The following is a 16,848-nucleotide window of genomic DNA, read 5'->3' as shown; positions in this document are numbered from 1 at the left end:
ATATTAAAAGAATCAATCACATGGATGTGCATACAAACAGAGCTCTGCTAGAGAAGCAATGAATATAAGTGATTTGACATCACTAACAATATAGTTCAAATCTCTGAGGCTGGATCCCTGAAAGATAAAATCCATCAAATATTTTTATTTGAAGCATACAAAAAGTATATACATGCACAAAGAGACACTTTTTTTTTGCATAAGATTGCATTAAGATAAATAATCTAAAATGGTACCAGAAAATACTGCATTGGGCAAATGCTTTATTTACATGACATACCTCTGAGTCCTCAGAAATCAAGTCACTTCAGAATCAGTGCAACAGGCCAATCAATGTTCAATGACTTGGTCAAGATTTTAAAACAATGCCATGGTGAAGGAATACCATCCAAGGCTTATGTCATGTAGCTAATGATTTGTGAATATGCCATATCAATTGTCTTCCTTTCATGATCACACATTTCATGTAGCTGTTGTCCTATTAATGATCAGTCATGATTATACATTCTTTGTGAAATGATGTATTTAAGATAATTAAATGTACAGTTGGCCTAATGTATATTGTAATAAATGTTATATTTATAGAAAATACTAATTGGTTGAGTTTATACACCAATTTTGTTTCTGATGCTAAATTATTGGCAAAAGATCTAATCTGATTGATCAAAAAAAGTTATTAGGCAAAAAAATCTGAATTGGACTGCCTGTCTGGATGCAGCCAAAGTAAAATAAAATCAGATTGTATGCAATAGCGTTATGTTTTCATCTCTAAATTCTTCAGCCCTAAGAGGGCAACATAATCATTTCCATAAATGATCAGTAGGTGGCATAATGTGAATAGAATTACTAATCTATTTCTTCCAGGATTGTTATGAATAGATGCAAATGCTATCAGAATTCCATATAGAAGAGGCTTTTTCAGTAAAAACTGAACATAGAAAGTAACTGAGTTTTTAAAAGACAACTGCTTCTGCAATAAGTTGATCAACTGTTTACAGCCTCAATCTGATTACTTATTTGAAATAATCATAAATCTTTGATTGGAAAAATGTTGGTGGAAGTCAGTTGAGTAATATAACCCATAGGGTAGTATTTTCCAAATGGTGAGTGAGATGGGCCACGGTGGTCAGGACCCCTGGTGATTCACAGCCAAGTCCTCCTGGGTCACGGCTTAAGACTGGGCTGTTTTGGCTTAAAACATTTTTGATTATCTGGAGATGTACAGGCAAATTCAAAAGGTTTTAGGTGGATCACAGTTTGGAGACCACTAAACCTACACATCAGGTAATCTCGCTATTACTCTCCTATGGATATTGTTGGACATAATGCTGTCAATGTACCCTGTTTAAATACAATCAAGCCATGCATACAGTGGCGTCATGCCCATGGGGGGCACAAGCGTACATGCCCCTCAGATTTCTCCTGTTTTTGCATTTTTCAATGTTAAATTAATTACTAAACTACAGTGCATTTAAGGCCATGTTTTATCATAATTATTGATAGAAATTTGTGCGTTTAAAAAAAATATATATATATATTTTTTTGTGGTTGTGTAGTAAATAGGATGCTATGATATGCCTGTATTATGATCCCATGTACTGTGTTGCAATTTGGATGTAGTATCCTAGGTATGTTAGTGCAGTAGTAGCGGTGCGTGAGTAAAATCAATGGGGAAGCCAAGCCAAGACAGAAAGCCATATTACGGAAGTTAAGTCGGAAGTTTACATACACTTAGGTTGGAGTCATTAAAACTCGTTTTTCAACCTCTCACAAATGTATTGTTAACAAACTATGGTTTTGGCAAGTCGGTTAGGACATCTCCTTTTGGCATGACAAGTAATTTTTCCAACAATTGTTTACAGACAGATTATTTCACTTACACTTCATTGTATCACAATTCCAGTGGGTCAGAAGTTTACATAAAGTTGACTGTGCCTTTAAAAAACTTGGAAAATTCCAGAAAATTATGTCATGGTTTTAGAAGCTTCCGATAGGCTAATTGACATCATTTGAATCAATTGGACATGTACCTGTGGATGTATTTCAAGGCCTACCTTTAAACTTAGTGCCTCTTTGCTTGACATATGGGAAAATCTAAAGAAATCAGCCAAGACCTCAGAAAAACAATTGTAGACCTCCACAAGTCTGGTTCATCCTTGGGAGCAATTTCCAAATGCCTGAAGGTACCACGTTCATCTGTACAAACAATATTACGCAAGTATAAACGCCATGGGATCACGCAGCCGTCATACCGCTCAGGAAGGAGACGCGTTCTGTGTCCTAGAGATGAACGTACATTGGTGCGGAAAGTGCAAATCAATCCCAGAAGAACAGCAAAGGACCTTGTGAAGATGCTGGAGGAAACGGGTACAAAAGTATCTTTATCCACAGTAAAACGAGTCCTATATCGACATAACCTGACTCAGCAAGGAAGAAGCCACTGCTCCAAAACCGCCATAAAAAAGCCAGACTATGGTTTGCAACTGTACATGGGAACAAAGATCATACTTTTTGGAGAAATGTCCTCTGGTCTGATGAAACAAAAATAGATCTGTTTGGCCATAATGACCATTGTTATGTTTGGAGGAAAAAGGGGGAGGCTTGCATGCTGAAAAACACCATCCCAACCGTGAAGCATGGGGGTGGCAGCATCATGTTGTGGGGGTGCTTTGCTGCAGGAGGGACTGGTGCGCTTCACAAAATAGATGGCATCATGAGGAGGAAGATTATGTGGATATATTGAAGCAACATCTCAAGACATCAGTCAGGAAGTTAAAGCTTGGTCGCAAATGGGTCTTCCAAATGGACAATGACCCCAAGCATACTTCCAAAGTTGTGGCAAAATGGCTTAAGGACAACAAAGTCAAGGTATTGGAGTCAAAGTGCTGACCTCAATCCTATAGAAATTTGTGGGCAGAACTGAAAAGGTGTGTGCGAGCAAGGAGGCCTACAAACCTGACTCAGTTACACCAGCTCTGTCAGGAGGAATGGGCCAAAATTCACCCAAGTTATTGTGGGAAGCTTGTGGAAGGCTACTCTAAACGTTTGACCCAAGTTAAACAATTTAAAGGCAATGCTACCAAATACTAATTGAGTGTATGTAAACTTCTGACTCACTGGGAATGTGATGAAAGAAATAAAAGCAGAAAAATCATCATCTGTACTATTATTCTGACATTTCACATTCTTAAAATAAAGTGGTGATCCTAACTGACCTAAGACATGGAATTACTAGGCATTACTGACATTACTAAGATTAAATGTCAGAAATTGTGAAAAACTGAGTTTAAATGTATTTGGCTAAGGTATGTAAACTTCCAACTTCAACTGTATGTGTTGTGATAATTGCGTTGTTTGCTCTATAATGTTAGTTCATATGCCTTGCCACTGTGAGATATATAAATATAAGGTCAAGACAATAAGATGGTGTCAGAATAAATTCAACCACACCTTTGTTTCATCACAAAACTGCAGAGCAACATTGTCCGGTGGAGTCTACAAAGCATATTGTAATTAAACAGTTACATGACCTACAGCATGGTCAATCAAGTTAATATTTACAACATTTTTGGACTACAAAACAACTTTTGATTTAGAACACCGGAGAGTTAACGCAAGTCACAATAAAAAGAAGCTGCCTCCACTATTCCAGCACCATTTCAACATCGTCAAATCACCTATGCTTACTCTAATACAGTAACAACTAAAATATTCCACAAACAATTTAGTCCAATCAACGTAAGCTAAATATCGTGTGGCTGTCCATGGGACTGATTTATGTGCGTGTAAGTAGAAAAAACATGTTGACTCACCCTACTAGGTGAGAAACACCAATGCCATCCTCCTCTCTGTCATGTTGCCGAAACGGTCTATGACTCTGTCATACAGTACACACTTTTAGTTTTTGTTGTCCTAGGCTACCTGGCTAAAATGCTCGCTCGCCTAACTTCCTTTCATGGGCAACGATTAGCCAGCTAGTTAACATTAGCCTACTACATCTAGCTACATTTTGAACTGTCATCCTCTCAGGCCAGAGGCACAATGTATGAATATATGGTTGGATCAGAATCGCCATTATAATCTTTGGCCAGTATGGAGAATTAAGTAAAATCACAAGTCCAAATCCCCATCTCCACCCATGGCTAATTTAGGAAAGGGCTCATTTTAGCTAGGTAGCTAGCCACTGGAGGACCACAACACAACTAGATAAAACATTTGAATTGTTGTTTGTCAATGAAGTTTGGTTTGATGTGAAGCTAAATCCAAACTTTTGACACTTTTCACAGTTGATCACTCAGTTTAGCTCAACACTGATTGGCTATTATTGTATAATTATTTTTTATCAAGGGAGGCCAAATGCTTGCTGGCTTCCCTTACATTCAATGCTACGGGCGGCAACAATATAATTATATTTTTGTCCAGACAGCATCAAAAAGATGGGCTACACATAATGGAGACAGAGGGGTGCTGTTTTGTTCGCTTGGATGCTTTCTCCGGTGAGATACATTCAGCCTCTTGCTAATTGAAGGAAAATTATGAAACACAGAGAGACGAAAGATAAATTTGATCTTTTTTTCCTGGCAAATTGTTTGGGGAATCCTGGCTTCTCTTAGCATCCTGGAATACACACCATTGTAGGACAGTATATTGAGATGTGTGATTTACAAAAGTCAGAATGACATCCTTAACAGTTAAAGAGGTATGTTTAGATAACATATGCAGAGAAATATACACATTTTTTGTACATAGAATGGCACAATGATTATGGCTCTAGATTGCAGGAAAAGGCTGTTTCATCCTTACATACTTTGTACCCCCTCTAAAATAATGGGTGCATTACAACCCTGCATTCATGATTTTCATATGCATTAAAGCAAAAGCTGACATCTTGGGAACATAGCGTGCTGTATGCATTGTTTCAACTTACCTGTGCATTACTTGATTCTCGACAACCCAAGTCAATGACTCGAGTAACAAAATAATAGTACAAGTCCTAACACATCCAGCTCAGGATGTGATTCAATTGAAGCCCTTATAACAATTGTCATGCTCATTTAGCAAACTGAACTGTGTGCTATTTAAGCCATACATAGGCCTTCTGTCTGATAGACATTGGATATGCCACAGGGTCCTCCTCTTACATGACAAGTGAAACCAACTAGGCAGGTATTCAAATTGTAGCCTACTGATAAAAGGTAGGGGTTGGAGTGTGCTCATGGTTAAGTAAAATTGGTTGTGGAGGATGTTTCCTTTTATGTTCCACTTCCCAGACATGATTCATTCAGTTTTAGTGTGGATTACTTTGAATTCAAAGGAGTGAGTAGTAGAGATGAGCGAATAGGCATTCCCCCACCTCACAAATATTTATGAGCTGACATTAAGTTTCTGTACAATTCACTGGAGAGTGGACATCAAACGGAAAGTGGGCCATAAGTAAACATTTGTGGTGTGACTCGTTCCCTTGGTCGAAACTAGGGTGTAATCATTACTCAAAACACAAAAACAAGCGTTTATATTGGTCATGTTCAGCAAACAGGGCGAGACCTACCTGAATCTGTCAAATAGAAACGCTAGTTTTCGTTGCAAAACAGAACGTTTTGCAACTGTTTGGTGTAAGGATTACACCCCTGAACTCACCCACCTACGCTCACGTGGAAGCTTACGGTAGCGTGTGCGACTCACCTTCAGTTTCAACGCCACGCCCATACCTGCAGAAACCAGGAAATATAAAGCTTTGATGGAAGACGAACTGCTTATTTTGTTACTTCAAAACTCACATTCTGTTGGTGGACTATCATATTCGGTATTTAATTGTGCATTTCCATAGCAAACTATCAAATATCCAGAACTTCCATTAGGTAAGTCAAACTTGTGTCGAACTTCGAAACTGACATGTCCTTTTGTAACCTAGCCTACTGTCTGCTTGCTTCTTTTGCCTTATTTGGGCATTGACCATTCTTTGCAGTAGCCTCTGTTGCGCTTATTCAGTAGCCTTCTCATGCGCTTAATTCATAAGGAAAACAAAGCTTCTGAAAATAGAGTACAGTTATAACTGACCAGGCTTGGGCGGCTTCAGAGTTTGTCCTTTGTTGCCCACAGCGAAGTGCTATGCTGTAACGATTTGGCCTACATTCTGAGACCTCAATGTTGTTGACCCCTCCCTCCCTAATAGTTGATGTATTTATCCATTCTGGCTTTTCTGTTTGGGCAACCAAAACCTATTTAATCTTTAAATCATGTGTAACTTATGACCTTTTGGGGTTCACAACAAAGCTGTGAAACCTTTTTGTTGTTGTTGACATAATCAAATAACTCAAGCATAGATTGGTAACTTTAAAAAAAAAAACATTGAGGACATGAGTGACTTTGGTAAAAATAATGCCACTGCTATAGGTGGCGCTGTTTATAGGCAGTCTTGCATAAACCCTCAACTTGAAACTTCGTATGTCGGTGTCTTTCCTCGTGCGGAACAAATTTGCCAAATAATTTCCCCATAAGGTCCGTCATCGTTTCCATCTTGGGAAACGTTTGAAAAAACCTCTCATTAACCATTAGACTAAATAACAACACATTTGGTATTGATAAATGAAACATCTGATTTCAGACATTACCGTGATGAACCATGTTAAGTTTAGCATAGTTTACTTTTTTTTAAAGATATCAATCAACAATTTTTTTGCCAATGTAACACTAATGCTTACATTTTTTATTTATTTATATTTTCTGGTGGAGTAAAAGTCAGATTCACTCCAGATTTGGTTTTTGGGCTCATCACAATAGTCCCTAAAGAGTTTCCGAAAATAAAGTTGATGCATTCAAAGATGGCAATGCTGTGAAGCGATGCTCCCCATCCAACCTGACAGAGCTTGAGAGGATCTGCATAGAAGAAATGGGAGAAACTCCCCCAAATATAGGTGTGCCAAGCTTGTAGTGTCATACCCAACAAGACTCTAGGCTGTAATTGCTGCCAAAGGTCCTTCAATAAGGTACTGAGTTAAGGGTCTGAATAGTTATGTGAATGTGATATTTCAGTTTTTTATTTTGAATACATTTTCAAACATTTCTAAAAACCTGTTTTTGCTTTGACCATTATGAGGTATTATGTGTAGATTTATGAAGGGAGACATGTCAAAGGAAAAATGATGACCCCCCTTAGAATCCCTAACTTAAATTGCAAGTCCTGAAAAGTGTGAGGAACTAGGTCTTATACTGTGAGAATTGTCTAGACACATTTTTGCATTTGATGCGGTTTGATTTGAGTATCAGAATGTGCTGGTGGAGTTCTGGTAAGGATGCTTTAGATGAAAAAAGGGTTGGATCACATCCAACTACGTGAATAATTTTAATTGGCTGAGACAGAATTTGTTACTGGATATAATTTATCTGCTCAGCTGGCTGTCCTCAGCATTGTTGCTAATTAGGCCAGGTTGGCCTATGTGAAAGCATTTTAGACCATGGTCTAAGCAAAAGTTATAAGCACAAGTATAGTCCCATGATTTCATTCTGGTACCATCATTCTGTTACCGGGTGTTGATCCACTTCACTTACTGTAGTTCAATAACGAAAATAGATTTTTTTCAAAAGTGTCATTATAGCTGACGTCCCATTCTTTCTGCAGACATCTTTCAATCTTAATTCGGGGGTAATGTATTGTGTCATTTAGGAGTCAATTTAATTGTAAATAAGAATATATGTTTCTAAACACTTCTATATTGATGTGGATACTACCATGATTACGGTAATATCTTGAATGAATCATGAATAATGATGAGTGGGAAAGTTCCAAGACATGCTAACCTTACCTTTTATTGGTAATGGTTAGAGGTTAGCATGTCTTTGGGTTATGGTCTTTGACCCTTTGACTTTCTCATTCATCATTATTCACGAGTTAAGGATTATCCACAATCATGGTAGCATCCACATGAATGTAAAAATGTTTAGAAACCTTCTGTTCTTATTTATAATAAAAGTGACTCCAAAATTACACAATACATTATTTACCTTAAATATCTATTGGGCACAAAATAATCAGAAACGCAACCAAAACAAACTGCAAATGCATTCAACTTTGTAGTCAAAAGCTTGATGTAGTCATTACGTGCTAGGAGTATGGGACCAAACCAACTTTTAATTATTTTATTTCTAAGAATCTTTGGGGGTGTCAGTAATGTTGACTACCTTTTTTGGGGGAAAAAAATGTAATGTCTTTATTGAACACACCGTGTAAACCTTCACAGTGCAGGTTGGGAAAAGTACGTGAACCCTTGGATTTAATAACTGGTTGACCCTCCTTTGGCAGCAATACACTCAACCAAACGTTTTCTGTAGTTGCAGATCAGACCTGCACAATGGTCAGGAGGAATTTTGGACCATTCCTCTTTACAAAACTGTTTCAGTTCCACAATATTCTTGGGATGTCTGGTGTGAACTGCTCTCTTGAGGTCATGCCACAGCATCTCAAATCAGGATGAGGTCAGGACTCTGACTGGGCCACTCCAGAAGGTGTATCTTTCTTCTGTTGAAGCCATTTTGTTGTTGTTTTACTTCTGTGTTTTGGGTTGTTGTCCTGTTGCGTCACTTAACTTCTGTTGCACTTGAATTGGCGGACAAATAGCCTTACATTCTCCTGAAAAAATGTCTTGATAAACTTTGGAATACATTTTTCCGTTGATGATAGCAAGCTCTCCAGGCTGTGAGGCAGCAAAGCAGCCCCAAACCATGATGCTCCCTCCACCATAGTTTACAGTTGGGATGAGGTTTTGATGTTGTTGTGCTGTGCCTTTTTTTTCTCCACACATAGTGTTGTGTGTTGCTTCCAAACAACTTTAGTTTCATCTGTCCACAGAATATTTTGCCAGTAGCGCTGTGGAACATCCAGGTGTTCTTTTGCGAACTTCAGACGTGCAGCAATGTTTTTTTTTGGACAGCAGGGTCTTCTTCCATGGTGTCCTCCCATGAACACCATTCTTGTTTAGTGTTTTATGTGTTGTAGACTCGTCAGAGATGTTAGCATGTTCCAGAGATTTCTGGATTTTCTTTAGCTGACACTAGGATTCTTCTTAACCTCATTGAGCATTCTGCGCTGTGCTCTTGCAGTCATCTTTGCAGGACGTCCACTCCTAGGGAGAGTAGCAACAGTGCTGAACTTTCTCCATAGACATTTTGTCTTACCGCGGACTGACTTTTTTTAGAGATACTTTTGTAACCCTTTCCAACTTTATGCAAGGCAACAATTCTTAATCTTAGGTCTTCTGCGATCTCTCTTGTTTGAGGCATGATTCACATCAGCAATGCTTCTCAAATTGAGGGTTTTTTATTGGGCAAGGCAGCTCTAACCAACATCTCCAATCTCGTCTCATTGATTGGACTCCAGGTTAGCTGACTCCTGACTCCAATTAGCTTTTGGAGAAGTCATTAGCCTAGGAGTTCACATACTTTTTCCAACCTACACTGTGAATGTTTAAATGATGTGCTCAATATAGACAAGAAAAATACAATGTGTTATTAGTTTAAGCACAGTATGTTTGTCTATTGTTGTGACTTAGATGAAGACCAGATCAAATTTGGTCACATTCATGTAGAAATCCAGGTAATTCCAAAGGGTTCATATACTTTTTCTTTGCACGTTGTATATATGTAGGTACACAGTACCAGTCAAAAGTTTGGATACACCTACTTGAGAGAATGCAAAGGGTGGCTACTTTGAAGAATCTCAAATATAAAATATATTTTGATTTCTTTAACACTTTTTTTTTGGTTACTACATGATACCATATGTGTTATTTCATAGATTTGATGTCTTCACTATTCTTTTACAATGTATAAAATAGTCAAATAAAAACCCTTGAATGAGTAGGTGTGTCCAAACTTTTGACTGGTCATGTATAGAAGACAGAAGTTTTAAGGGGGGAATGTCCACCAAAGCTGTTTCCAGAGAATTGAATGTTCATTTATCTAACATACTTTTTGGGAATTTGGCAGAGCGTCCAAGACAACGTGCAACCACTCCAGCCCAGGACCTCCACGTCTGGCTTTTTCACCTGCGGGATCATCTGAGACCGAAGAATTTCTGCACAAACTGTCAAAAACTGTCTTGGGAAGCTCACCTGCGTGCTCGTCGTCCTCACCAGGCTCTTGACCTGACTGCAGTTTTGGCGTCGGAACTGACTTCAGTAGGCAAATGCTCCCTTCGATGGTCACTGGCATGCTGGAGAAGTGTGCTCTTCACGGATGAAACCGGGAAGATGGCAGACAGCGTGTATGGTGTCGTCTGGGTGATGTCAACGTTGTGAACAAGAGTGCCCCATTGTGGAGGTGGGGTATGGGCAGGCATAAGCTATGGACAAAGAAAACAATTGCATTTCATAAATGGCAATTTGAATGCACAGAGATACCATGACGAGATCCTGATGCACATTGTCATGCCATTCATCTGCCGCCATCACCTCATGTTTCAGCATGATAATGCACGGCCCCATGTCACAAGGCTCTGTACACAATTCCTGGAAGCAGAAAATGTCCCAGTTCTTCCATGGCCTGCATACTCACTAGACATGTCACCCATAGAGCACGTTTGGAATGCTCTGGAACAACGTGTATGCCAGTGTATTTCTGCCAATATCCAGCAACTTTGCACAGACATTGAAGAGGAGTGAGACAACATTCCACAGACCACAATCAACAGCCTGATCAACTCTATATGAAGGAGCTGCATCGCGCTGCATTAGGCAAATGGTGGTCACACCAGATACTGAGTGGTTTTCTGATCCATGCCCCTACTTTTAAGGTACAGTATCTCTGACCAACAGGTGCATACCTGTATTCCCAGTCATGTGAAATCCAGAGATTAGGGCTTGATGAATTTATTTCAATTGACTGATTTCCTTCTATGAACCATACGTCAGTAAAACGTTTGACATTGTTGCGTGCTGGGTCTTATATTTTTGTTCAGTGTATTTCCACACTGAGGTTGAAATAATATTGTGAAATGTATGATGATGCCCTTTTAATGGAAGAGCTGTTTTAAAAGACCGCCTGACGATTGAGACTGTTTTGGTGGGATTTAATTTTGGCCTGCCTGCTAAATTTGTTAATAGACCAATAAGAAAGATGCAGTATTTCCAAACCTGCCAATAACAGCTAGTGTTCAGTTTTCCCCTCCCCACTCAGACCATTCCCAAACAGTCCTACCAAACAGTCAGTTCTTGCTTGAGAAATTGGTCTTTGCTAAGAAGCTATTTTTGAACATTTTAATTTAAAATAATCACATTAAGGCACTTAATTGTTACCCAGAAACGATTTGATATTTAGATTTTTTTTTTAATAAAAAAAAAGAACCACACCCGCATTGGAGTAGGGTCCTAGAAAATCTGCGTTGCGGCAAAAGAGGACGTAATCATGGAATCCAGATATTTAAACGTAATTCAACAGTATTCAAAAATGTATTGAGCTTAGTAGGAAATCAAACAAGTTCAATACATTTATTTGTGAGTGACATGGCTCTCCGTCTGGCATACTGTGTGCATTCCATAGGGACAATGCATAATCAAGTGAAAGCCGAGCGAGAAAAATACAACAATAATTCTACAAGTGGTAATTGGTGAGAGACAGGGTCGCAATAAAACAGACTGCTTACGTAAAGCCATAAAGACAATCAAAACATGACATAAAACAACTTGCAAACAGACTGGCTACCGATTTTAGAAACCACCACCAGTAGTGGAAAAAGTATCCAATTGTCATACTTGAGTAAAAGTATAGATATGTTAATAGAAAATGACTCAAGTGAAAGTCAGCCAGTAAAATACTACTTGAGTAAAATTATTTGGTTTACTTTTTTTTGTTTACTTATGATACCTAAGTATATTTAATTGCTAAAATATACTTAATTCCTTTTCTGGTTTTGAAAATTTACGGATAGCCAGGCGACACTCCAACACTAGGAGATTATTTACAAACTAAGCATTTGTGTTTAGTGAGTCTGTCAGATCAGAGGCAGTAGGGATGACCAGTGATGTTCTCTTGATAAGAGTGTGAATTTGACTTTTCCTGTCCTGCTAAGCATTCAAAATGTAACGAGTACTTTTGGGTGTCATGGAAAATGTATGGAGTAAAAAGTACAATATTTTCTTTAGGAATGTAGTGAAGTAAAAGTAGTCAAAAATATAAATAGTAAAGTACAGATAACCAAGCATCTTTTATCCTTTTCGCTTATCTGAGCATGTGGCACTCACGCTTGTGGTAGGCATTCGGATGTGGGTATTTTATTATGTTCCCCATTAGCTGCTTCCAAGGCAGCCGCTACTCTTCCTGGGGTCCAAACAGGTAGGCCTACCTGTCCTCCTGATCCAAGTGATCTTTTTTATATTGAGGGTGGTTTGGGTACTTTGCTGGCTTCTGATGTTCATTCATCTCATTGTTATTTTTTGGAACATGCAGAATAGAATGTGACTAAAACGTTAACTAGTATAAATAAATGTAGCAACCCAAACACTCATCACCACAAGAGACTTTGCATCACAATGTTCTGGTCAAATTGCATCACTTTGCAGCTTAGGAGATGAGCTGTTTTGATTTGAGGGAAATGTTATTTGATGTAAAACATATTCTCATTCCCCCTGTTGTGGTGTCACTGCTTTTCAGATGTCCATAAAGGCTTATCTTAAACCAGTTTAATGCTGAATTCAGTGATTACATCATGTAGAAGACATATTGTGATATTTGGGACAGCATGGTGGAGGGGTTAGTGTGTGTGTAGTAATGTGCCATGACACGGGTCCAGCTGGTGAGATTTACAGTAAAAGACTGAACGAGGCCACAGGATTAATGCTTTTGTTCTGCTGACATCCATGCTCAGCAAGAGAGAAGTGAGACACTTGTGCGCATGTGCCACCGACTACATGGATTAATACTAGAAATGTATTTGATGAGATTACTATAAAGTTTTTGATTCTATGAGACCATGCCTTGTTTATTAAGATGTTCTGTGAGGTAGTGAGGGTTTTAGATTAGAATCCTAGTCATCAGTCAGCACAGTGGAAGGATCCTACATGCTCTTTGTCCTGTATGCCCTTTAGGCAGTGCCTGCTGCCTGGATGATGCACAATGCATAGCCATTAAAGTTATTCCATTCTGTAGTGTTTTTGTTACCTAACTGGGTATAAATAGTCTGTTACTTATGGGCTTGCTGCTGGTTTGGGGCCCTTAGAGTGCCAAGGGATTTCTGTGCCCTGCTCTTTCGCAGTGAAATCTCCTGCTCTCATGGTCCAGACATATAGAGAGCAGTAATCCAGACATGCAAACTGCTGGGATATAATTCCTATCCAGAGGTTTGTATTGGCTGGCAGCTCTCCAGCTGCATTTATTTCTTTATTTCCCCCCTCACGGGACATGGCTGCATGCTGTCAGTGGGTGACAGGGAATGTGAATGTTGAAGTGAATAAAGAAGTGAATGGTCTGCTAGATGGAGAATAGTTTTGGGGATGGGAGAGGGTATGGTGTGATGATGGAAAGTTGAGTGTGTGAGATGATGATGGGGGGGCTCTGGGTTTTAATGGGGACTAAACCTACATAGGGATTTTGGGAAAATGGGGCGGTGTACATACATGATCTGTCAGGGCTTCGTACCACAATTATCCCGGCGGCAGCAGCAGTGTTTTCATTAGTGTAATGTTTAGAGATCTCCAGAGTTATGTAACAGTGACGCGCTGTCATCCCCTCTGGGCCTGCCCACCGCCAGTAGCATGACTGTTGTCCATTTCGTTTCTCTGAGGGGAAAAACCATCTGTCAGAGCCGACGGTAGGGGACACAGGGCTCGTGATTGCGAACCTAGTAGCAAGTGGGCAGGGCTCAGTGGGTTCAGTGTAGTGTGTATGATGGCAGTGAGCACAGTGGTGGCAGAGAGGGTTAGAAGTCAGGGCTTCCTTTCAGAATATTGCGGAGGGAAGTGAGATGTTAGTGGAGCCGTTGTGAGTAGCATGGGGTGTATGTAATGCAGTTGTAAGTGGAGAAACAGCCGAGGGCTCAAATATGAAGTTTAAGAAGTTCATTACCATCATGCAGGCGGCCATGGGGATTGTCCCCCTCAACAAACGAGAGCTCCTACCACCTGGGAGGAAACTATGGAGACCCCCAGGGTGAGTTAAGCAGAGGTGTAAATATGAGCTTGTATGCATAAAATGAATGTTTGTCTACTGTCTGTATGTAGCTTTTGGTGTATTCAAGTACAAGCATCTACTGTACCTCTTCAATATTTGAATCTTTTGCACAAGTATTCAAAATGTTGCCAATATCGCTGGGTGAATCACAACCATGATTTGGAATATATGTTTCTGCTTTGCTCACCAGATGGTACTAGCCTACATGCTACAGCATGAGCATGTCTGTTGCCATTAGTTACTGCTCAGATCATAGATGCCGCATTTTGATTGTGACTCTGCTATTGGAGCACAGCAGATTAATGAATGTAGCAGAGATCCTTTCTGTGAGTAGCATGGCTCTCCTTAGCTGGACCAATCCAGCATACAGTCACTCACTGGATCCATTATCAGATCCACTGTGGAACCATTCTTTAGTCCATGGCTGCTACTGTATTTATTGTTGCAAATAAAATTTGCAGTGTATTGCCACTCAAGCGGTTACTAAGTTGTCAAGGAAGGTTTTTTGTTTGTGTGTATATTTATGTGACCCCCCTCACTCACTGTGAGGTTGACGTTGTGGATCAATTATTCAGTATACACAACATTGCTCTTAGTAATTCTCCCAAGGTACATGAATTCCATTTTGGACATGAATGTGATCTAAGTTTGGAGATGTCCTAATTGTGTGGGTCTCATGCTGACAGAAGCTTGTCTATCGCTTCCCTGCTCAGCTATAATACGGCTAGGGTAGGGGATTGGGGAGTTCATTGGAAAGGAAAAGTCAAACAACACAAGCTGAGCATTTGGTCAAAGATCACGACAAGGTCAATCACTTTATTTAGTACTATTCTGACATGAGGTCAAATGGCTGCGGAGTAAATGTTTGGCTCAAGCGCAAACAGATTACAGCTGCATTGAGGCCTTAAGTTTGTGTGTGCGCATGCCTGTGCATCAGACTGTGCCTTTACATGTGTGTGTTTGTATGGTTGTGACCAGGGCAAGGCTTTGTTTTGTTATGGATTGGTGTTTGAACCAATACCTTTCACTCTTTTAATGTTTCACTTCAATGGCCCGTCAGTGTTTTAATTCTCTAATGTGGAATGAAATTCATTTCATACAGTTTCTACTCTTTTCAGCTGAGATTTTACATAGGTTACCAATAACAATTCTTTATACAAAGTTGAACTCTATTCCTAATGTTGAGTAATGGTCATCTAAAGCCCTGCTGTCTCTCCCAACAGGGACACACCCAGTACTGACCAGTCCAACACTGACCTGTTCAGGTCCAGCTGCTCCTGGGATAGGTTCTACTGGACCAAGGAAGCCCAGTACCTGTGTCTCCGTCGACTCTCTGCACGCAGCTACTCTGCTATTCTGAGGGTACCTCATCCTTTCTGCTTACTTTGTACATGTGTTCTTTACCCATCCTATTCTGCCCTAACACTGTGAGCATGTGTGGTTGGACGTATGATTTATATGGTGCCGTGTGATCTAGTCTTTAGGCAAAACCATTCTGGATTTCCTGTTTATGTTTTAAGTCAGTTGGAAAAGCTCTGATGGTTATCTATTTCCTTAGGTCTTCCTTCAGGTATTCATGTTCCCCATTCACAAAGTGTATGTATCCAAGGCCTTTGTCCCATTGCCCTATTTGGAAGTTGCTGGTTCTCTCCCCTCCCCCAATGCAAATTTAACCAGGAAGACAGGACTCATCCATAGAAGCGGTTCAAAGAGAACTCCGAGTGAGAGATTCAGGCCAACCATCACAACACGTATTGTTGTGCTACGCTGAACAAAAATATAAACGTAACATGTAAAGTGTTGGTCCCATGTTTCATGAGCTGAAATATATCTCCCAGAGATTTTCCATACACACAAAAAGCTTATTTCTCTCAAATTTTGTGCGCAAATTTGTTTACATCCCTATTAGTGAGCATTTCTCCTTTGCCAAGATAATCCATCCACCTGACAGGTGTGACATATCAAGAAGCTGATTAAACAACATGATCATTACACAGGTGCACCAACTGGGGAGCCAGGCCCAGCCAATCGGAATGAGTTTTTCACCACAAAAGGGCATTATTATAGACAGAAATACTCCTCAGCATCCCTCCCACCTCTCATCAGACAAAAGCCGGATGTGGAGGTTCTGGGCTGGCGTGGTTACACGTGGTCTGTGATTGTTAAGCCGGTTGGATGTACTGCAAAATTCTCTAAAATAGAAGTTGGAGGCAGCTTATGGTAGAGAAATTAACAAAATTCTCTGGCAACAGCTTTGGTGGACTTTCCTGCAGTCAACATGCCAATTGCTAGCTCCCTCAACTTGAGACATCTGTGGCATTGTGGTGTGTGACAAACTGCACATTTTGTAGCGGCCTTTTATTGTCCCCAGCACACACAAGGTGCACCTGTGTAACGATCATGCTGTTTAATCAGCTTCTTGATATATGCCACACCTGTCAGGTGGATGGATTATCTTGGCAAAGGAGAAAAGCTTACGTCTTGGTAAAATATCCCTTACACAGCCTGGAATGTGTGTTGGCTCATTGTCCTGTTGAAAAACAAATGATAGACCCACTAAGCCCAAACCAGATCGTATGGCGTATTGCTGCAGAATGCTGTGGTAGCCGTGCTGGTTAAGTGTGCCTTGAATTCTAACTAAATCACAGTGTCACCAGCAAAGCACCCCCACACCATAACACCTTCTCCATG

At 39.9% G+C, this 16,848-nt stretch overlaps 1 protein-coding gene across 3 annotated transcripts in view; it reads left to right on the top strand.

Moving 5' to 3' along the window:
• Positions 1 to 5,664: 5,664 nt before the first annotated feature.
• LOC106566671 (tight junction protein 2) overlaps positions 5,665 to 16,848 on the top strand; it is a 38,222-nt gene continuing 27,038 nt past the window's right edge. For 2 of the 3 annotated variants that reach the window (XM_014134946.3, XM_045691440.2), the window contains exons 1-2: positions 5,683 to 5,858; positions 15,381 to 15,519. Coding sequence is in view for 1 of the 3 variants with exons in the window: in XM_082955374.1 (XP_082811500.1) it covers positions 10,770 to 10,786; positions 15,381 to 15,519 (156 nt within the window). In the remaining 2 variants the exon portion in view is untranslated. Of the gene's footprint in view, positions 5,859 to 9,981; positions 10,787 to 15,380; positions 15,520 to 16,848 lie in introns of all 3 variants that reach the window. The other variant, XM_082955374.1, reaches the window with a different exon arrangement.

Source organism: Salmo salar, chromosome 01, assembly GCF_965601325.2.
Source record: "Salmo salar chromosome 01, fSalSal1, whole genome shotgun sequence".
NCBI classification, from domain to species: domain Eukaryota; kingdom Metazoa; phylum Chordata; class Actinopteri; order Salmoniformes; family Salmonidae; genus Salmo; species Salmo salar.
This window is presented reverse-complemented; position numbering and strand designations above follow the sequence as displayed.